The following is a 23564-nucleotide window of genomic DNA, read 5'->3' as shown; positions in this document are numbered from 1 at the left end:
AAATAGAATAAGTATTTTACTATATTGATGTAAATGAAATTTCCTTTTCAAACAGTTTCTAAAAATTTTACTACTACTGAGGCAAGAAGTTACTAATTTGCCCGTTATTCCCTAGGCTCAGATGAAAGATTATCAGCGGGAGCTGGACGATACCCGTGCCTCACGAGAGGATATCTTAGCTCAAGCCAAAGAGAATGAGAAGAAACTGAAAAGCATGGAGGCAGAGATGATCCATATGCAGGAGGTAAGAAGGCTGGCCAGACAGGTCATATACTCTGAGCTGTACACTATGCAGTTTAAGTACTTTAGCAATATCCCTAATAAAATCTGGTTTTCCCCTTGTAGACCACCTTGAGAAACAGGTTGATGGCAGTAGTTTTCTAAATTAATAATTCAGCACAAATTATAAACTGCATATCACCAGATTAACATATCTTTGCTTTTAGGAACTTGCTGCAGCAGAGCGTGCCAAACGCCAAGCCCAGCAGGAGAGAGATGAACTGGCTGATGAGATTTCTAATAGCAGTGGCAAAGGGTGAGTGTCATAGTAATGTAAACGACAGCAGATAAGGATGTCTCCCTAGTTGTATTGCTGTGGTTCTTTACCACTGAGTAGGGCTAGCCTTTGGTTAAATTGAGTTGGACAGTTACCTGGGATGCCATGAGACAATGGTACCTTAGGTGCTGCCAGAATCCATTAGGCTGGTCAGCTTGTGAGCTAGGCAACTATGGTGATCATAAGTGTCCAGTGTATTACAAAGTTTGAGGCTAAGCCTCCCCAGTGCTTGGTGAGCTGGGTCTGTCTCCATGCTCCTCCACCATGCGATGTCTGGCAGGAGGATATGTGCATAGTGCATCAGCTTCCTCTACTGCTCTGGGCTAGTCTTACAGCAAGAGACGTGAGATTTACCCTGTGTAGCAGAGGAAAATGTAGTGCTATTGAGTGCTGTCCTTGCCACAGGTAAAGGGGCCAGAAGAGTTGGGAATGCAGCCTCGGGTGAGGAGATTGAAAATACTGGGAATTGGGGATAGAGCCAAGAGGTCTACATCATACAGGATGGTGGAGTCTGAGTGAGAGTGTGTACATTGGTGCTGGAGGGGGCAGGAAGGAGAGGAGACTGTACATGTGGTGGTTGGGGTTGCAGAGAGGAAGGATCCAGGATAGAGGGACTAGATCCAGAATGGGGAAGGGAGGTAGAAGATGAGGCAGAAGTAGATGAGAGATGGGGATGGGGTGAATACAGAGGATGAAAATGGGTTAAGGAGTAGGGGAAAAGTGTGAGAATGGGAGAGAGAATGCTGGAAGGTGAAATGAAAATGAGATTGAAAGAAATGGGACCGATGATGGGAGAGGTGAAAAGGTCCAAAATAAGTGAGAAATGGCAAGGAGAGAAGTAAAGAGATGGTGACTGGGGGGGGGTGGGGGGAGGAGGTAAGTCAGGCAGCATTTGGGGGTAAATTACAACCAAACAGATAGCTGGAGATGAGTGAGGGAGATATGGAGGGCTGAGAGTAGGCAATGGAAGGGAGAGTTGAGGTAAAAGGGTGGAGCAGCAAGAATTGGAGGGGGAGGAGTATAGTGTGAAACCTAGCTATGAATGAACTGGGGCAAAGTGAGACAAAAAGGAAAAAAGTCAGATGTAGGGGAGGAAGTGAAGCAAATAGAGGGAAGAAACAAATTGAAAAGGGAAATGGAGAAGATGAAGGCATTGAAAGCATACAAAGAGCAGGACAAACATTAGACAAACATTAGAGAAATTAAATGCCCAGACAAAACATTTTAAGTTTGGTGATTTGGATTATCAGTTTTGGGAAACATGCATCTATTTTGCACAGTACAGAGTAAGTATATTTTTCTTTCTCAAGCATTGCACTACATACATACAGAGTGACTTGGAGCTTCCAGTTTATTGCATTCTCAAAGGACAAGCAGGATGGTAGTCCTCACACATGGTGACATCAGATGGAACCCCGATACAGAAAACTTATGTCAAAGTTTCTAGAAATTTGACTAGACACACTGAGCATGCCCTATACCATGCATCCACGTGCAGTCCCTTCCTTTCCCTTAGCGCTGTAAGCCTCATGGTCTGAGTGAGCTCATTTTGGCTGTTTCTAACCTAGTGGAAAACCATTGCAGCAGAGATTCAAGAGTCTTTAGAGCAGTGGTTCTCAACCTTTTTTTGGCCCGGACACACCTGACAGATGGTTCTCACATGCATGACACTGAACATGACCATCACAGGGCTAAATGTAAACATGCACTCTGCATCCACAGGAATCCCCTCAACTCCCAGCAATGAGTACAGAGCAGATCTAGGGCATTACCCTGTACAACTTGCCATACAAAAAAGATATTCTGGTTCTGATGACATCCCAGTAAAAGCAAAACAAACTCCTTTTACTACCAGGCAAAATAGCCTTCTGTATGACAAGATAGTAATTTACCACTAATGCATATCCTATTGAGAAAACCCAACAAATAAGATTGATACAAATGCCTACATGCTAGTTAAATACCTCACCTCAGTCACACACCCTTCACCAACTACAGAAAAACCACTAATTATAAATATGGAGACAGAAACTGGAATGGAAAACCAAAAAAGCCACTTTGCATGCAGTGCAAACCTGGAGAAATGGAAAGAGAAATATAGCACCTAAGACTCTCAAGGTTTGCAATAATGCACACAAACTAACCCGCACAAAGTTACACCTGTGTTACACCTGTGTTATGGAACACACTCAAACAGTAACAACCCTATCTAAGAAATAAAACTATTAAACCAGGCCCTAAACACTAATACATTTCCTATTGGGAAAACAGAATAAGCCAAGCTGCTATAGAGCCCCACACAGAAATAATTGTAAAGTTATACCAAAAATGTTACAAAACGGCTGCTGAACAGAATAATCCAACAATTAAAAACTCATAAATTATTAAAACATGTCCAAATATCAAATAATTCAAAACAGCAGACATCGCATAATACCCAATAATTAAAATTTCCTAGCATGTAGCAGATGGACTCAGGACTAATGGGTATAGTGTACTCCTGCTAGCAGTTGGAGACGGATCAGATTTCAATCTGACGTCTGCCCCTAGTACATATACCCCTGCAGGAAGTGCAACTCTTCGGTATTTTCCGTCTCCATAGCAGTTAGGGACTATCTGCACGCTCTCACAGCGTTCGAACAAATTCAAAGAAGAAAATCCAAATTTAAAGAACAAACCTACCTGAAGACGAGCCCCGCTCTCCTGCGGTGATACCCTAGGGTCCCTCCCCCAGTTGAGATTTCAGAGGTGATTTCCGTGGTCCCTCGGAGGTAAGCCTCGGTCCGGCGGCCGAATCGCGGCAAGGACCTAGCCCCCGACCCTCGGGCGCGGCTGAGAGGCAGCGGGTGCATCCTCGAGCGCGGCGGTGAAGGTATTTGCCCTCTCCCCCCGCAGCCAGAGACCGCCCAGGACTCAACCGGGAAGCGCCGAAGACAAGGCAAGTTGGAAATCTTCTGCTTGAACCGGTCTGAGGATCGCGGAGGAGCACAGGTCGCTGGCCGGGACCAGTGCCACCGGGTTGATCCGCCCTAGCAGGGCCAGGCCCCGGTTATTTCCAAGGGTCTACCCATGTAGACACCCTCCGAGGGGGGTCGCCATATTGCTCGCAGTCTCCATTTTGGCCCGAGCGCACAACTCAGACCTAGTCGCACAAAGCATGTGTGCGCATAGCCTTACATGCACATCAGGTCTTGCGCGCATATCTACGGCTGGGCGCACAGCTACGCGCGCACAACTACACGCTTACCTTAAGTGCACCGGTGCGCATAAGTTTACACGCCGACAGCTATGGCACCTCCAGGAACAGAGATTAAAGCTCAAGGCCTCTGCCCAGCATCAGAGCCGCACAAAGCGAGGAGGCAGACGCCCTGTGCACCCATTGAGAGGAGACCCTGGGAGATCCAGTTCAGGGCCAGTCCCACCCAGGGCAGAGTTCTAGCTCCTCAGGGGGTACCCCGGACCTAGCCAGGGGGACCTCCCCACGGGGAACCCCAAGGATCCAGCGCCCCTCAGCTTCAACCCAGCTTCGATCTCATGGGTGGAGTTCTTCAAGGGGATTCACACCTTTGTTAAAATGCAAACTGAGCCTCTGGCTGTCCAGCCACATGCTCCACCGGAGGACCCTCATGCCCCAGGCCCTTCAAGACCTAGGCACAGGCTTCCACTACCCAGAAGCCCCACCTATGGGGACTCGAATATCTCTGAAGAGGAAGCCGAACCCCTAAAAGAGGGGGAGCTCCCCCCAGGGACAGAGCCTCACCGAACCATGAGACGCTTCTTCACAAAAGACGAGCTCCCAGACCTGGTCAACCAATGCCTGACTGAGCTCGCTATCCATGGCCCAGGAACTTCGGGGGAACCTAAACTGAACCCCCTGCTGGAGGGTCTCAGACAGACTTCTCGACATTTCCCTCTGTTACAAGCAGCACAACAGCTGATTGACGTGGAATGGAGTGCTCCAGAGTCCACATTCAAAGGGGGACGAGCCGTGGCAGCCCTGTACCCCCGGACCCGGCAACCAAAGATCTTCTCGCATGCCCAAGAGTGGATGCCATGGTCTGCGTGGTCTCTAAACACACCACTATCCCAGTAGAGGGAGGAGCTGCGCTCAAGGATACACATGACTGGTGTCTGGAGTCCATCCTCAGTCATTTGAAGTAGCCGCTATGTCTCTACAAATTGCAGCCTGCTGCACCGTGGTGACACATGCCTGTTTATCACAAACCAGGAACACTCCTGGAGAATACATGGAACCAGCAGTATCATTCCTCGCGGACGCTGCTTCCGACCTAGTGTGCACAGCGGCCAGAGGAGTGTCATCTGCAGTGGTGGCCAGAAGGCAACTCTGGCTCCGAAGCTGGTCGGCCAACGCATCTTCCAAAATGCGCCTCACAAGGATGCCCTTCAAAGGATCCCTCCTGTTCAGCAGCGAACTAGAGAAACTGGCCGACAAATGGGGCGAATCCCCATTGCTGTGCCTGCTGGAGGATAAGACTATGAGAAACCAGTGACCCTTCCCCAGGTCCTCTAGGGGCAGAGGTTCACAGCGCTTCAATCCTTACAGGAGCAACTATCAAACCCCCCGCTCTACGGGCAGGAACCAATCCTTTCGGACCAAGCACAACAAGAGGGGAACCAGCTCAGGTGCAGGCCCCAGCCGCACCCCACAAGGAGATTCAGCCGACCCATCCAAGGGAAGAAGCCATAGGGGGCAGACTAGCCCTATTCCTACCGCAGATGGGTCGAGATAACATCAGACAAGTGGGTCCTAGCCATCATTCGGGAGGGGTACTACCTGGATTTCCTACGAACCCCTCCAGACAAGTTCGTGGAGTCCCCCTGCCACAACCCCTTCAAGAGGGCGGCAGTGGAAGCTACACTGTCCAGACTTACTGGCCCTCGAGGCCATAACCCCAGTGCCTCCACAGGAAATAAATACTGGACATTATTCCATTTATTTTATCGTTCCCAAAAGAGGGAACATTCAGACCCATCCTGGACCTCAAGTCGGTCAACCGCCACCTCAGGATTCCCTGCTTCTGCATGGAAACCTTACGATCCGTTATAAGGGTGGTACAACCAGGAGAGTTTCTCACATCCCTGGATCTTTCAGAGGCCTATCTGCACATCCCAATTCATCAGGAACACCAGCACTACTTATGCTTCAAAGTCCTGAACCGTCACTACCAGTTCAGGGCACTACCCTTGGGACTAGCCACAGCACCCCGGACGTTCACCAAGGTAATAGTAGTGGTGGCGGCAACATTGAGGAAGGAAGGAATCTTCGTTCACCCTTACCTAGACGATTGGCTGATCAGGGGAAAGCCACCAAGCAACCAGCAGAGTCATAACTCTACTGGAGAGCCTAGGATGGGTGGTCAACACACACAAAAGCTCCCTACAGCCCTCAGTCTCTGGAATACCTAGGAGTACGATTCGACACCAAAGAGGACAAGGTCAGCCTGACCCCCATAAGGAGAACAAAATTGTGGAACCAGCTGCAAACCTTGCTGAACAATCCTCAACCCACAGCATGGGATTACCTGCAAGTCCTCGGGCTGATGGCATCCACACTGGAATTAGTGCTATGGGCAAGAGCCCACATGAGGCCCCTACAGCGCTCCCTCCTATCACGGTGGAGCCCATGGTCCCAGATCTACACCGTACATCTATCACCCCTGGGCAGAGTTCAGACCCAGCTACGGTGGTGGATGCAGGCCAGCTACATGAGCCGGGGATCAAGACTATCCTCCCCAACCTGGACCCTACTCACCACAGATGCTAGTCTGAGGATGGGGAGCACACTGCGAGGAGTTAACCGCCCAAGGGCAGTGGAATGCAGAAGAGGCGGGATGGAACATCAACCGCCTAGAGGCGCGGGCAGTCAGACTAGCCTGCCTGCTGTTCACTCAGACTTCGAAAAAGCGGTCAGAGTAATGTCGGACAGCGCCACAACAGTAGCCTACATCAACCGGCAGGGGGGAACCAAGAGCCAACAGGTGTCCCTAGAAATAGACCCCCTGATGGCGTGGGCAGAAGCAAACCTCCAGGAGATATCTGCCGTCCACATCGCCGGGAAAGACAACATCACAGCAGACTTCCTCAGCAGGGAAAGTCTAGACCCAGGAGAATGGAGGCTATCGTCCGCAGCCTTCAAGATGATAGTGAATCGGTGGGGGACACCGGACATGGACCTTCTGGCAAACAGATCCAACGCCCAAGTATCCAGATACTTCAGCCACAGGCGGGAACCGCAGTCCCAAGGGATCTATGCCCTGGTCCCTGGGGACTTTACTATACACCTTCCTGCCGTGGCCCCTACTGGGCGCAATCATTCACAAGATACAACTACACAAGGGACTAGTTCTTCTGGTGGCTCCAGATTGGCCAAGAAGACCCTGGTATGCAGACATGAGAAGACTGCTGGCAGGGAACCCCCTACCCCTGCCCCCACACAGGGACCTGCTACAACAAGGTCCAATCCTCCACGAGGACCCAGCTCAATTCTCTTATGGTCTGGCCATTGAGAGGGCTCGCCTAAGAGAGCGGATACTCGGGGGCGGTAATCGCACACTCTCCGAGCACGCAAGCTCTCCACATCGCTAACAAACAAACGGATCTGGAGAGTATTTGAAGCCTGGTGCGAAGACCACAACATCAAGCCACGCTCATTTAAAGTTCCCGTGATCCTGGAATTCTTACAGAACGGACTACAGAAGGGTCTGTCCCTCAACTTCATCAAGGTTACAGGTGGCCGCATTGTCATGCTACGGCTCAAAGACCGAGGGCAACAGCATAGCTTCTCACCCGGACGTGTCACGCTTCCTGAAAGGAGTCAAGCACATTCGCCCACCACTAAAGTGGCTGGTACCTCTGTGGAATCTCGATCTCGTTTTGGACTTCCTAGAGGGAACCGCCTTCAGAGCCCTCCGAGGCCTGTCCCTCCGCCTCTTAACCTTAAAGACGGTGTTTTTCCTGGTGGTGTGTTCAGCCCGCCGCATATCGGAACTACAAGCACTGTCCTGCCATGAGCCATTCCTCAGGCTTACCCCGGGGTCCATGCATCTACGCACATTTCCCTCCTTCCTCCCCAAAGTGGTCTCTCACTTCCACCTTAACCAGACCATCTCGCGACCAATGACGGATGGCTTGAAGAATTCGGAAGAAGCTTGTAGTCTGCACCACCTCAACATCAGCAGACTCCTATCCCAGATACCTGGAAATGTCCGAACCCGTACGGACAACCACGGGATCAAGGAAGTCATCAAGGCGGCCTACGTAGAAGCTGGCAAGCCACCACCTCTACAGGTCAAGGCCCATTCTACCAGAGCCCAGGCAGTATCCTGGGCAGAAACTAGAATGCTGTCACCTGCCAAGATCTGCAGGGCGGCTACATGGTCCTCCATCCATACCTTCTCCAGATTCTACCGTCTGGACGTTCAGGCTCAGGAGGACATGGCATTTGCAAGGGCAATACTAAGTGGGTCACGGGGAGCCTCCCACCCAATTCAGGAGTAGCTTTTATACATCCCATTACTCCTGAGTCCATCTGCTACACGCTAGGAAATGGAGAAATTACTTACCTGATAATTTTGTTTTCCGTGTAGACAGATGGACTCGGCATCCCACCCTTGGCTGCCATTACGCATGGTCCTTCAAATGATTCAAGGGTAAGCCATGTTTTTCATTTACCTAGGGCATCCACCCTGCCGGGTGTCGACACTTACCGGTTGAGTACACTGGCGGTCTCCAGCTATAGTCAATCAACCAGATCAAGTTTTAACTTTTAACCAAGTTATGAAGTTATTCAAGTTAACCAAATTATTAAGTTAATCAGTCAGTCACACACATATCCACAATGCTTTTTGAGGAGAATACTGACTAGCTGCACTTCCTGCAGGGGTATATGTACTAGGGGCTGACGTCAGATTGAAATCTGATCAGTCTCCAATTGCTAGCAGGAGTACACTATACCCGTTAGTCCTGAGTCCGTCTGTCTACACTAAGGAAAACTAAATTATCAGGTAAGTAATTTCTCCATTGCAATCAATCAAGAAAAATAACCTTAAAAAGCCACCTTTACTTACCCTCTCCAACAACTCTCCTACTCCTTTCCCTTCCAGGCCAATAGCACTTACCAGAAGCAGCAAGGGCTGCTGAAGCTCTGTCCTCACGGTACTCTTCCTTAGCGCCCACAACCAGTCACACCCCCCCCCCCCCAAATTAGACCCCACAACCAGTCTGTCTCTCTCTCACACCCGTCTTCTTCCTGACCAGTCTCTCTTTCACATACACACTGATCATCACTCTGACCAGTCTCGCTCTCAATCACACTCATGGTCTTTTATATACAAGCTCTCAATCACACACAAATGCTCTTGCACCCATTCACACCAGCTCTCACCCATGTATCCATTCACACCCACTCGCACCAGCTCTCAGCCAGGCACCCACTCGCACCAGCTCTCAGCAAAAACTTCTTTCTTCACTGCAGGGATTGGCTCCAGTTCTGCCGTGGCTTTACTCCGGGCCTTCTTTTTACGCCACTACGGGAATGGGCTCCCGTGGTGGCCTCTGTCGGGGTTGGGTTTCCTCTTCGCTGCCACGGGCTGTGGCAGCCTTGCTTCGTAGGGGGTCTGATTTCCTCTTCGCCGCATGGCCTTGTTTCGTCTGAGTTCAAAAACTTCTATTCCTTCCACCCCACCCCCAGGCTTTCTGATGCCTGCCTCACCGGCCAATCAAAGGCTTCCTCCCTTTTTCGTACTCCCACTGGTAGGCAGCAGGCTTCCGATTGGCCTGCGCGGGGGCAGGCAGAATGAAGGAGGCTTCCCATTGAGCATGGGGGGGTAGGAAGAAAGGAGGCTTTTAATTGTCCCACGGGGGCTGGAAAAAGGCAAAAGGAAAGTAGAACGGGGTAGTGGGATACCGGGAGATGCGACACACCTGCCGGTGTTTGGCAACAAACTAGTGTGTCGTGACACACCGGTTGAGAAGCGCTGCTTTAGAGGATGTCTCTGGTCCTGGTGGTTTCTAGAAAGCCTTCCACTAGAAAGTCCTATGGACTGAAATGGAGGTGGTTTTCTGTGTGGTGTGAGCAGAAGGCCATAGATCCGTTCTCCTGCCCCACACAAAAACTGCTTGACTACTTTTTACACCTATTGGAAGCTGGCTTAAAAACCAAAGCGTTAGAGTTCCTCTCAGTGCAATTGGCAAATACCACCAAGGGGTAGATGGTACGCCCATCTCTGTTCAGTCTATAGTTAGGTTCATGTGGGGCCTGCTTCAATTGAAGCCTTCCCTAAAGCCTCCCACTGTCTTTGGGGACCTCAGCTTGGGGTTAGCTCAGCTAAAAGCTCCTTTTGAGCCGCTGTGCACCTGTGACCTGAAGTACCTGACCTGGAAGGTCATATTTCTGGTGGCAGTCACTTCAGCGCAGTCACTTCAATGCATAGGATCATCAAGCTCCAGGTCTTAGTGACTTATCCACCTTATACTAAATTTTATGATGACAGGGTGGTCTTGCATACACACCCTAAGATCCTGCCTAAGATGGTGATGGATTTCCATCTTAACCAGTCAGTCATCCTGCCAATATTCTTTCCAAAAATGGATAATGAATTGCAGATCTGCATACAAAAAAATTCAGTCCAAGGTTGGTTATCAAATTGCATAGCAGAGCAAGTAGATATTAAATGTGCTGAAAGTGAGGATCCTTGCGGAATGCCAGTACACTTGAAAGTGTCAAAGATGATTCTCACAGGACAAGGATGGTGTAGTCCTCACATTTATTTATTTTTAATTTTTATATACCGAAGTTCTTGTAGGGACTACAAATCACTCCGGTTTACATAAAACGAAGAACTGCTCAACAGAGAGCGGAGCTTTACATGGAACAGTATAACATATGGAACAGTATAACATATGGGTGACATCAGGATGGAGCCCAATCACGGAACACTTTTGTCAGTTTCTAGAACTTTGACTGGCACCTACTGGGCATGCCCAGCACAGCACCAACCCTGCATCCAGCAGGGGTCCCCCTTCAGTCTTTTTTCCACGCAGCAGTAGTCACACGGGTTAAGGAGCTCTCTTGAGATTCCTGACAGGAATTTTCCTCTCAGAACTTTTTCAAAATTTTCAAAAACTTTTTACCCCATAGGGGTCTCCCTATCGATATCCATACTCCACGGTTGAAAGGTAAGATTTTACCCTTGTTGTGGTCGATTCCTGTCTAGTTTTTTTCTTCGGGGTCTATCTGCCATCGACCACACCACAGCTAAATTTTTGTTGGAGTCATGGCGTCGGGTTTTCGTTGGTGCCCCGACTTTAGTCTAACAATGTCCATCACTGACCCGCATGGGGTCTGTTATGTGCCTGGGGTCCAACCACGATGTCCTAACTTGCAACAAATGTGCCCAAATGACACAGAAGGGTCGTAAGTCTCGTGTAGGGAAAATGGAGTTTCTCTTTCAATTAAAAACCCAGACTCCATCGAAAGCTGACATCTGAGCCAGTACCATCGACCTCTTGCCAGCAACGGGACACCACTGCTGCCCGTCTGGCATCAATGATTCCAAAGGTGTCAATTCCCTCCTTGCCTCCTCAAGAAAAGGACTGATGCGATCACCGGGAAAAGCATTGACACTGCCATCGGAAGGCTTAGTCCACCGATTCAGGCAAGTCCTCGGCGTTGATAGAGCCAACGATAAAGAAGCCCCATCCTCTTCTGTCACTGGGTCACAGAGGCGTTCCCCCACCTTCAGTGGTGCAGGGATCTGCGATTCCACCTTCACCGGTGGACCCTCCGGCTATGCCAGTGCTGCCTCCTTCTCCGGAGCTGGGGTTACTCGCACCAGGTCTGAGAGGAATTGGATCGGATGAACCAAGAGGCCTTCAGTAAAGCACTTAAGGGCTTCCAACTTCCGACGCCGGTACCAGTTCTCGAGCCGCTCACCGATCCGATTCCCGTAGCGCTCGCACCGCTACTGGGTAAACTGAATGCGTTGATCAATGCCCTTCCACCGATGGAACAGAGACCACCGGTGGCTCCGGTGCCTTCTATGCAGATTCTATTATCTTCGGATGAGGAGGAAACAAGATACCCATTCCACAGTCAGGCATTTTACCCTAGACTCGTCTGTTGACGTAACCGGCCCCTTCAGTTCCTCCATCTATGCTGTCAGTGCTTTCATCTATGCCATCGGTGCCACCTCCAATGCCAAGGCCTAGTCCTTCAGGATTAGCACCATTTCTCCCTTCTGGAGACCCATTAGGTGCTGGAGATCAACCCTATGATTCCAGGATACAGATGATCTACCATCAGAGCCCTCTCCTCCAGATGAAAAACGTTCTCCACCAGAAGATTTGTCTTTCATTAATTTCACTAAGGAAATGTCTGAAACCATTCCCTTTCCACTTCAGACAGAGGACTCTAGGCACAAGATGCTGAAAGTACTCCAGTTTCTTGATGCTCCTAAAAAAATCGTCTATACCTATTCATGAAATCTTGCTGCTTGATCTGAGGAGAAACTGGGAACACCCAGGCTCAGTTCCACCTGTCAACCACAAGACAGCTGCCACATATCTTGTGCAGTCAGCTCCTGGTTTTCAAAAATCGCAGTTGGATCATCACTCTGTGGTGGTTGTCAGCCTGGAAGAAGGCACGACATTCAAAACCTCATTCCTCCATACCTCCAGGGAAGGAACAAAAATCCCTGGATGCTTTTGGCAGGTATCTTCCACGGTTCCATGCTCATCTCGCATTGCCTCTTACCAGTTACACATGACTCAGTATAACAGACCTTTTTAAGAGGGTCCAGGATTTCTCAGATAACTTACCCAGAGCATCTCCAGGCTCAACTACATACTCTAGCTCAAAAAGGCCTAGATGCTGGAAAACATGAGGTCCGTGCTGCATATGATATCTTTGACACTGCCTCTCTCCAGAGGCAGTGTCAAAGATATCATATGCAGCACGGACCTTTTTGAGCTAGAGTATGTAGTTGAGCTTGGAGATGCTCTGGGTAAGTTATCTGAGAAATCCTGGACCCTCTTAAAAAGGTCTCTGTTATACTGAGTTATACTTTATATGATAAAGATATCATATGCAGCACGGACCTCATATGTCTGCAGTGGGAATTAGCACAAGAAGATGGGCCTGGCTTAAATCCTCAGACTTAAGACCAGAAGTGCAAGACAGGTTAGCTGATCTACCCTGTGTAGGAGATAATCTCTTCAGTGAAAAGATCTGAGAGACTGTGGCGCAACTGAAAGACCATGAAACGCTGCGCCAGCTTTCCTCTCTGCAGTCTGAGTTTCCATCCGCCTCTAAGAGAACTTTCAGGCGTGACTAAGCGGCCAACCTACAAGCCGAGAATTTTATCCTCCGGCTTCTATAGGGCATCCTTCCAGACCTTACTAAAAAGGTCAGTCCAGACACTTGCCCTCAAAAGTCTCACCTAGAGAGCATAAGCCAGCCTCCTCTTCCTTCCTTACTGGTCGGCGGTCGGCTCTGCCACTGCAACAGCATTTGGCATACAGTCACCACAGACCGGTGGGTGCTTGCAGTAGTCACTCAAGGTTACCATCTAAATTTCCTGACTGTTCCAGCGGACTCCCCACCTTGGCTGACATGGGGAACATCCGACCACTCTCTTGCTCGAGCAGGAGATCTCAACCCTCCTGCAGTCCTGAGCAATAGAACCAGTGCCCCTCTCCCAGCAAGGGCAGGGATTCTATTCCTGGTATTTTCTAATACCAAAAAAGTCAGGTGGCGTATGCCCAATACTGGACTTTCACGCCCTAAACACATTTTTGCAGAAAGAAAAATTCAAAATTGTAACCTTGGGGTCTTTACTCCCTCTTCTGCAAAGGGAAGATTGGCTATGCTCTCTAGACCTCCAAGATGCTTACACAGACATCTTCTTCCCATCGCAAATACCTGAGATTCTTGGTCGGCCCCTACCATTTCCAGAACCGTGTACTGCCATTTGGCCTAGTGTCCACTCCACGAGAATTCACCAAGTGCCTAGTGGTGGTCGCAGCCTTCCTCAGAAATCAGGGTGTACACGTCTATCCTTATCTCGACGATTGGCTGATAAGGGCTCCGACTCAGCAGGATGCGTTAGCCTCCCTGCGTCTCACTATCCATACACTGATCTCCCTAGGGTTTCTAATAAACTATCCCAAATCCAAGATAGTTCCATCCCAAGCCCTATCCTTTATAGGGGCCGACATAAACACCATACAGGCGAAAGCCTTCCTCCCCCAGGATCACACTTTCACCATAGCCTCACTGGCGCATCACCTGCAGACTCGAGTATCTTCATCTGCTCGTCCCTTCTTCATACTGCTAGGCCACATGGCGTCCTCGGTGCATGTCACTCCGATGGCTCGCCTTGCCATGAGAGTAATGCAGTGGACTTTAAAATCCCAGTGGATTCAAGCTTATCAGCCAATGTCCAGCATTATCCAGGTTCCCAAACAGCTACCTCTGTCACTAGCCTGGTGGATGCTCCACTCCAATCTCACTCAAGGTCTTCCATTTCAGGCTCCAGAAACTCAAATTATATTAAGATGCATCCAACCTCGGGTGGGGTGCACATGTCAGCAACCTCCAATCTCAGGGAACCTGGTCTCCAGAGGAAGCCAAACACCAAATTTCCTGGAGCTATGGGCAATCAGATATGCCCTAAAGGCCTTTCAGGATTGTCTATCCAACAAGGCCATCCTGATTCAAACCGATAACCAGGTTGCGATGTGATACATCAACAAAAAAGGGGGAACGGGCTCCTACCTTCTGTGTCAGGAAGCTGCACAGATATGGGCATGGGCCCTTTCTCGCTCAATGTACCTCTAAGCAATCTATTTGCTGGGAGTGGACAATATTCTGGCGGACAAGCTGAGTCACACTTTCCATCCGCACGAGTGGTCTGTCAACCCTACGGTAGCCGACACGATATTCCAACGCTGGGGTTACCATTGCATAGACCTCTGTGTCGATCCACAACCACAAAGTAAGCAACTTCTGCTCTCTCACACGGTCGCCAGTCCCATCCAAGAGATGCCTTTGCCCTCTCTTGGACCAGTGGCCTTCTTTATGCGTATCCTCCACTTCTCATTTCAAAGACTCGTGAAGCTCCGGCAAGACAAGGGATTAATGATTCTGATAGCTCCACACTGGCCACGCTAGGTGTAGTTTCCAATCCTCCAGGACCTATCAGTATGCCGGCACATTCCTCTGGGGAAGGATCCTCTTCTGATAACTCAGAACGACAGGTACCTATGCCACCCCAACCTCCAGGCTCTCTGATGGCCTGGATGTTGAAAGGTTAATACTCCAACCTCTTAACCTTTTAGAGTCTGTATCCTGAGTCCTGATGGCTTCACGAAAGCCTTCAACGAGAAGATCTTATCGTTCTAAATAGAAAAGGTTTATGGTCTGGTGCCATTCTATGTCCATAGATCCCTTCACTTGTCCCATGGCGAGGTTCCTGGACTATCTCTGGCACCTATCAGGCCTGAAAACTTCCTCTGTCAGGGTGCATGTTGGTGCAGTGTCTCTATACCATAAGGGTATAGAGAATGTCTTCATCTCAACACATCCCTTAGTTTCACGCTTCATGAGAGGCTTGCTCCATTTAAAACCTCCACTGCACCCTCCTTGCCCCTGCTTGGGACCTTAATGTAGTGTTGGGACAGCTCATGAAACCTCGTTTGAACCTCTCCACTCTTGTGATCTCAGCTATCTCACCTGGAAGGTACTCTTTTCTTCTCGCAATCATATCTGCTCGCAGAGTTAGTGAATTACAGGCATTAGTTACCTACCCACAGTACACTAAAATTCTGCATAAGGTAGTACTCCGTACTCACTCAAGATTTTTGCCAAACGTAGTATTGGAGTTTCATATCAATCATCCTACCTACCTTTTTTCCCAGGCCCCATCCCAATCCAGGAGAACAGGCTCTTCATTCCTTGGACTGCAAGCATGCTTTAGCCTTCTATCTAGAATGAACGTCAGCCCACAGGAAATCCACTCAATTGTTTTTCATTCAATACCAACAAACTGGGAAATCCTGTGGGAAAGCAGACCCTCTCCTCCTGGTTGGCGGACACTACCTCTTTTTGCTACCAGCAAGCAGGCATTCCACTCAAAGACCATGTGAAAGCACACTATTAGGGCCATGGCAACATCAGTAGCGTACCTCCGTTCGGTGCCACTTCCTGACATATGCGAGTCTGCTACCTGGAGTTCTCTCCATACATTCGTAGCCCATTATTGCTTAGATAAGGCTGGCAAACAAGATTCCATCTTCGTCCAGTCTGTTCTACGCAACTTATTTTCAGTTTCTTACCAACATCCTTCCTCCGACCCGTTAGGGTTCAGGATGCCTTCCTAACCAAATTCCACCCCTGTTGTTGTGCCTGTTACATGTCTTTGTGTGCATTTGGTGCTTCGTTCGGGCATCCTCAGCTCTGTACTCACATATTTGTGAGGACTAACATCCTGCTTGTCCTGTGAGAAAGCAGAGTTGCTTACCTGTAACAGGTGTTCTCACAAGATAGCAGGATGTTAGCCCTCATGAAACCCACCCGCCACCCCACGGAGTTGGGTTAGTTTACGTTTTCTTTTATTTTTTTTGCATGTACTCTGCTATATTATGAGGCTGAAGGGGGACCCCTGCTGGATGCAGGGTTGGTGCTGTGCTGGGCATGCCCAGTAGGTGCCAGTCAAAGTTCTAGAAACTTTGACAAAAGTGTTCTGTAATTGGGCTCCATCCTGATATCACCCATATGTGAGGACTAACATCCTGCTGTCCTGTGAGAACACCTGTTACAGGTAAGCAACTCTGCTTCCCCCTAGTCTGTCAAATGATTTTTTTCTTGTAATTACAATTCATATTAATGCAGATGATAAAAGGGGAGGGGCTGCTTCTCTTTTTACTTTACTAAAGTTAGTTAATATGCTTGCATCCAACAGTCTATGCTTCTTTCTATACAGAGCCTTGGCCCTAGAAGAGAAACGCCGGCTGGAGGCTAGGATAGCACAGCTGGAAGAAGAGCTGGAGGAAGAGCAGGGCAATACAGAGATGGTGAATGACAGGTTCAGAAAAGCTACTTTACAGGTAAGGAATGACTTATTTGGTTTGAGCATTAGGTTAGTCAGGCTTTATTTAAAATATTTATAATTTGCCTATCCACAATACTAAGCAGGTAACAAAAACATACAATTTAGTATTCAAACATAAAAATAAAGATGCGAACACATGATCAACATGTAAAATAAATCAAAGGCAAAATATCAATAAAATTGCGAAAAAAACATTACACTAAGAAGCTCTAGATTTCTGTCCCACTCATATCATAAAAAACATACATCCTGGTTCACCACAGTACCTGAACTCTTTATAAAAAGTACCAGACAACATTCCTTCTAAGACTGTCTCCCTAGAACAGTTGAATGCTCCTTTCAGGCAATATTATTTTTAAAGAAATCTTTGTAGCAATAGGCTTATTAAAACAGAAGCTTTTAACACCTTCTGGAATCTGACTATTGAAATCTCAATTTTAATTTGATCTGACAGCTCATTCCAAAAATAAGGCCTTGCCATGTAAAATAAATGGCCCCTTGACTTATGGAGAAAGACAGTTTCAAAACTGTTAAGAAAAACTCTGTGCCAAGGGTGGGGCCAGGATGGAGTTGAGTGCTCCTGGCCGCCTCTACTGCTACACTGGTTGCTGGTTCTTCTGAGGAGGAAGCTCCACAGAGGGTGGCAGACAGACCTGTAGTCCCCCAGCCAGTTTTACCAGTGCCTGCATACAGTGAGGAGGATGGTCCCTATGACCCCTGGGGAGATGATCAGATGGAGTCCCTCTCCAACAGCTCTGATGGTCTCCCATCAGAACCATCTCCAGATGAGCGAAGGAAGTCCCTGCCTGAGGACTTGACCTTCACAGAGTTTGTGAGGGTGACAGTGGAGGCCATCCCATTTTTCAGCTTTTAACAGGAGGATGCCAGACACAAAATGCTAAATATCTTCCAGTTTGTGGAGCCTTCTAAGGAGATCATGGTGGTCCTGGTACTCGAAATCCTTAAGGAGTTGCTGCTGAGGATATGAGAACAACCACTCAGACCCAGACTGCCTTAACAGGAGTCACTATGTCATCCAGAAGGCTGCTGGATTCAATAAGGTTGAACTGTCTTACCAGTTGGTGATGGCCTAATCTTCCCTCGAGGGTCAAGCGAGCCTGGACCAATTCCTTAGCACCCCCGGGGAAGGACCACAGAGCAATGGAAACTCTTGGAAAATGTTCTAAGGCACCATGCTTATTGCCCACATTGCTGCCTTCCAGCTCTACATGAGCCAGCACTCGCAGGACATCTGGAAGCAAATGCAGGAGGTGGCCGAGCAGCTGCCTTAGCAGCAGGACACCTTCATGTCGCTGGTGCATAAGGAGAATATGCCCGGTAGAAAATACAAAATTCCTCAATTCAAAATCATCAGCATTTACTTATTTTAATTTCCCATTGTGCTCTCATGTAATGATCATGGGTCTTTTTCAGTGCTGGCCTGTAAATCTGTTTTTGGTCCCATCCGCAGCAGTGCGCCGACTGTCTGAAGTGAAATAGAAAAGGGCGTGGAAAAAAAAAGAAACTCAGCCATGACAAGGAGAATTTCAGTAAGGCAGGACCAGAAAAACAAACTTTTCGTGGTGCGGGCTGAGACTACCGACTGAGGAGAAAAAAAACACGTGTAGCCGTGCGAAAAGAGCCTGTCTATAGCGAAAACGCAAGGCCCCCAGCAGGGAAGCGGCAAGTAAACGAGGCACACTGAGAAAAAACTCACCCTTGCCCTCAGAAAACAACCTGGAGGGGAACACTGCTGACAGCTTCCCCGGCCAGCCTTAAAAGACCCGGTCCCTCCTGCACCTCTCCTTTCCGCAGCACAGAAGACTGTTAGCTGCAGTGAAAATAGCTTTTTTTTTTTTTTTTTTTTTTAAATAAACTTTACCAAAACAGAGAAAAGCTGTTGCCAGGAGACAAGGGAGCAGCTGTAGCAGAGACCTTGGTGAGTAGCCAGGAGCCCCTGGTCGTCAAACACCAAACTGTGGCGGGCAAAACCCTGACAGGAATATCTAATTCCCCCAGACGCCCAGCTTCTACTGAGGGATGGCCCACGAAGGCGCCTAACACCTCAGGAAGCGACTGTAAACCAAAAAATTAAACTCAAACTAAATAAAAAATATAACTAAAGACTGCAGGTGTGCATCTGTACCACCCGCTGGAGTCTGAGAAATGCTGAGTGACTGCAGGTGGCACTCATTATGTAGCAGTGCCCAAAGTTCTAATTGTTCTCTGACTCCACCTGCTGGTAGGGATACACAACCCACTTTTCTGGACTGATCTGGGTATGTTCAGGAACTGGCTGTTGCTGCAGGAGGGAAAGGGGAATCGCTTATGCAATTTCTTATAGTGTAGCATCACCGTAGGGTGTGGAGCGAAACCATAGCTCCTTCAGGCTAGATAGCAGATGTACTGCTGTGCTGGACTGGAGGGATAGCTTCCGGTTACGCGCAGGGTCTTCAATTTCGTTCGCTGGCAGGGGGAGGTAGCCACTGAGCGTTTTGGAGGGCACTTCTTGCCATTCTAAAATTTTGCACCTGAAGCAGCTGCCTCACCCTCTTTATAGAACTGCCCCTGGTCTGAGGTTACACTGGGCCACTGGTTTGCAAAGAACTGCAGCTTGACCCCAACTGGAGGATCGCCCTAGGTACAGGCAAACTGGCATGAGGTCCAGTCAAAACTCCTTCCCTAGAGCTGACTGGGGCTTAGGTGTTCTCTGCTGCCTGACACCACCTCGGGGAGCCCTGTGGTGCAGGAAGTAATAAACACCCCCAATGAAGCCACGAGTACCCATTCTGTTGAAGCTGTCGGAGGCAGAGTTATCCAACTTTTACACGGAATGGGCAAGAATTACATCAGACCGCTGGGTCTTAGAAGTGATCAAAGTCTGGTATGCACTGGAGTTCTCGTGACCAGTCCGGGAGGTTTTTGTGAAGTCCCGAGTGGCCTCAAGTGTCAAGCGAGAGGCAGTCCGGGTGACTAACGACTTCTCGAGCTCAAAGCTATTGTCCCAGTTCCGGAGGCTCAACAGGGAAGAGGTCGGTACTCCATGTACTTTGTGGTCCCCAAGAAGGAGGGCACGTTTCGGCCCATCCTCGATCTGCAGAAGGTGAACCGTTGCCTTCGGATTCTTCACTTCATTTGGAAACCCGGAGGACAGTGATGGCCACGGTTCGAAAATTGGAATTTCTCGCTTCTCTGGACCTCACGGAAGCATATTTACACATTCCGATCCGGCTGAATCACCAGAGGTTTCTGCAGTTCAAGGTCTTGGGATGACATTTCCAATTTCGAACCCTCCCATTTGGTCTCGCAACAGCTCCTTGCACGGTCATCAAGGTGATGGTGGTGGTGGCGATTGCCTTCCTTCGTCAGGAGGGAATCTTGGTCCAACCGTACCTGGATGACTGATTCGTGCGAAGTCTCGGGAGGACTGCGAGAGATGGTGATGTTCACATTGCGATCCCTAGGTTGGGTAATCAATGTGCAGAAGAGTCACTTGGAACCCACTCAGTAGTTGATGATTTATCTCTGAGCACAATTCGATACCTTGCTGGGCAAAGTGTTTCTAGTGGCAGACCGAATAGGGAAGTTGCAGGAACAAATACAGTCCCTTCTTCAAAGGAACAATCCCACAGTGTGGCATCTTCAGACCCTGAGCTCCATGGCTTCAACTTTGGACTTGGTTCCGTGGGCGTTCACTCACTTAAGACCTTTACAGCGTGCGCTTTTATCTCGCTGGAGCCCAGTGTCTGAGCAGTTCCATCTACCAATGCCTCTACTTCCAGAATCCAGAGCCAGTCTGTCATGGTGGCTGTCACTGGACAATCTGGAACGGGGGGTGTGGGGGGGGGAGATTTGGATACTCAGAATTGGCTGATAATCTCCAATGCCAGCCTCTCAGGTTTGGGGGGCAGTGTGTGCAGACAGGTCCGCCCAAGGGCTCTGGTCGATGGAAAGATCCTGGTCCATAAACCGGCTCGAGACCAGGGCTGTACGTCTGGACCTGCGGGCGTTTCTTCCCTGGATCCAGGGCAGAATGGTGATTGTCTTCTCGGACAATGCAACAATGGTGGCGTACGTCAACCAGCAAAACGGGACTCTAGTCCCGCCGTAGCACTGGAGGCACGTCTTCTGTTCACCTGGGCAGAGCTCCATCTCAAGGGCATTGCCGCATCCCATGTCATGGGAGTAGAGAAATGTGCAAGCCGATTTCTCAGGCGTCAGCAACTAGACCCAGGGAATGGGAATTCTCTGTGTGGAATCTCATTTGCGCCAGATGGGGAACTCCTCAGCTGGATCTGATGGCAATGCAGGCAAACGCAAAAACAGTTCGTTTTTTCAGCCATCGCCAAGAACAGGGCTTGGTGGGCATAGATGCTCTCGTGTGTCCTTGGCCCACGGGGATTCTTCTGTATGCCTTCCCACCCTGGCCCCTCATAGGTTAGCTTCTCAGTCGCATAGAGCGGCACCCGGGAAGGGTGATTCTGGTGGTGCCGGAGTGGCCACATCATCTGTGGTTCACAGATCTGGTACACTTGGCTCTAGAGGGTCCATTTCAGCTGGCTCATCTAACGCATCTGCTCCGTCAGGGGCCCATATTTTCAGATCGGGAGGATCTCTTCTCTTGCGGTTTGGCTTTTGAGAGGCGATGTTTACGCTAGAGGAGTTATTCAGAACAAGTCATTTCCACTCTCCTACAGGCGAGATGTCCAGCCACCTCTATGGCCTATGTGAGTTTGGAAGCTTTTTGAGACGTGGGGTCATCAGCGTTCCTGTGACCCTTTAGAGGTGCATGTTCCTCGGGTGCTTGACTTCCTGCAACAGGGCCTCTCTAAGGGATTGGCATTCAATTCCCTTCGTGTACAAGCTGCAGCTCTAGGTGCCTTGCGGGGAAACTTTGACGGCTGTTCGTTGCAGCACATCCAGATATTGCTCGTTTTCGTAAGGGGGTCAAACATTTTAGCCTCCCATCCGTTCGGTGTGTCTGGATTGGAGTTAGAATTCGTAGGACTAAATTCAATGTGGCACTCCTTTAGAGCCTCTTCGTGGAGTTTCCCTGAAAGATCTGACTTTGAAAACAGTGTTTTTTGTGGCCATTTGCTCGGCCAGTCGGATCTGAGTTGCAGGCGCTGTCTTGTCGGGATCCTTTTCTTCGGATTTACGATGATTGGGTATAGTTACGTATGGTTCTGTCCTTTGTCCCCAAGGTGGTTTCAGCCTTTCACGTCAATCAAACTGTGGAGCTTCTGGGGTTCCCTAACTGATCCCGGGAATCTTCTCAGAAGAGAGACCTTCATCTTTTGGATGTGCGACGCACCTTATTGCATTATCTGGAGGGTACCAGTGACTTCAGACAATCTGATCATTTGTTCCTTCTATGGTGGCCCAAAGAAGGGGGACAAAGCATCAAAGGCGACCATATCTCAGTGTGGATTAAGGAAGCCATTTGCGCGGCATACATAGCCCGAGGGAGTCTGGTGCCTTTAGGTCTCAGAGCTCATTCCACTAGGGCTCAAGCTACCTCCTGGGCAGAGTTTCTTACTGTCGCCTCAGGAGATCTGTAGGGCGGCAGTGTGGTCGTCTATTCACATGTTTACGAAACATTACCGATTGGACTTTAAGGCTTCTGATGAACCGTCCTTCAGGGAGAGTGTGCTTCGTGTGGTCCTTTGGGTTTCCGCCCAGTGTAGGGTGGCTTGGGTACATTCCACTTTTCTGGACTGATCTGGGTATGTTCAGGAAATGAAAATTTGGTTCTTACCTGCTAATTTTCATTCCTGTAATACCACAGATCAGTCCAGAGGCTCACCCCTTTCTTCAGTTACCGAAAGACTGTCTTGGTCAGAACCTGCTTACATTTTTTTATTGTTGAAGCTCCTTTTTTGCAGGCATGATTCATGGAGCAGTTTTTAGCAGCAGTTCGGTCTGGTTTTTGCCAGCGGCAAAGTGGTAGTCCAGAAATTTGGTTGGGTGCTACCCTTCATTATTTAGTTCTGTTAGCATGGGCTTGGGTACAGGTCAATACTGAGTGACTGCAGGTGGCACTCTCGTTATGTAGCAGTGCCCAAAGTTCTAATTGTTCTCTGACTCCACCTGCTGGTAGGGATACACAACCCACTTTTCTGGACTGATCTGTGGTATTACAGGAACGAAAATTAGCAGTAAGAACCAATTTTCATTTAGGGCCCTAATGCGTGTGATAACCATAAAGCATGCGATAAATATCGTATCGTGAAATGCGTGTGCAAATTTGAAAAACTTATTCAAGTGGCAGGAGTTTGGTCAGAGTAAATGGAATTGAGTGCTGTTTCAATGTTGATTGCAATAATGTAAAAAACACTATTGCAGGATTTAATGCAAGAAATAACTACACCTTTTTTCTTGGCATTATGCCTGCGATACCTGTGTGATATGGCCGAAATTGGATTTATTGCAAATCCTGTTTCAGGGGAGGAGAAGCCTCTGTGGAGGCCCATTGATTTTTTTAACTATTTATGCCACTGTAAGAGGGGGTTCTAGTAATTTGGGGTGAGGTTTGTGGGGTGAGTTAGATTTTAGGGAGCAGTATAACATGCACAGTCATACATACGAACAGAGTTACCATCAGTGAAGATTTAAGCTGATTTGGAGGGCTGAAAGGTGAAAAAAGAGTAGATCTGTACCATGTTCTCTCTTGATTGCAGCTAGGTAGAGAGAACATGGTACAAATCTACTCTTCTTTCACCTTTCAGCCCTCCAAATCACCTTAAATCTTCATTCATATGTAAAACTGCCCTCTCTTACAGTGGTATAAATAGTTAAGTTTTTGGTGAGCCTCTCGCGTACTGGCGCTCGCTCTCTCACCAGCTTCTCTGCTTGCAATGTGCAAATATCACAGGTGT

General features: G+C 48.8%; 1 protein-coding gene across 2 annotated transcripts in view; it reads left to right on the top strand.

The window, feature by feature from the left end:
- Window positions 1-23564, top strand: part of MYH9 (myosin heavy chain 9) — a 419875-nt gene that overhangs the window by 365089 nt on the left and 31222 nt on the right. For both annotated transcript variants that reach the window (XM_029590410.1, XM_029590411.1), the window contains exons 35-37: window positions 116-244; window positions 447-535; window positions 16558-16681. In XM_029590410.1, the coding sequence (XP_029446270.1) occupies window positions 116-244; window positions 447-535; window positions 16558-16681 (342 nt within the window). The remainder of the gene's footprint in view (window positions 1-115; window positions 245-446; window positions 536-16557; window positions 16682-23564) is intronic.

Source organism: Rhinatrema bivittatum, chromosome 2 (genome assembly GCF_901001135.1).
Source record: "Rhinatrema bivittatum chromosome 2, aRhiBiv1.1, whole genome shotgun sequence".
In the NCBI taxonomy this organism is placed as follows: domain Eukaryota; kingdom Metazoa; phylum Chordata; class Amphibia; order Gymnophiona; family Rhinatrematidae; genus Rhinatrema; species Rhinatrema bivittatum.
This window is presented reverse-complemented; position numbering and strand designations above follow the sequence as displayed.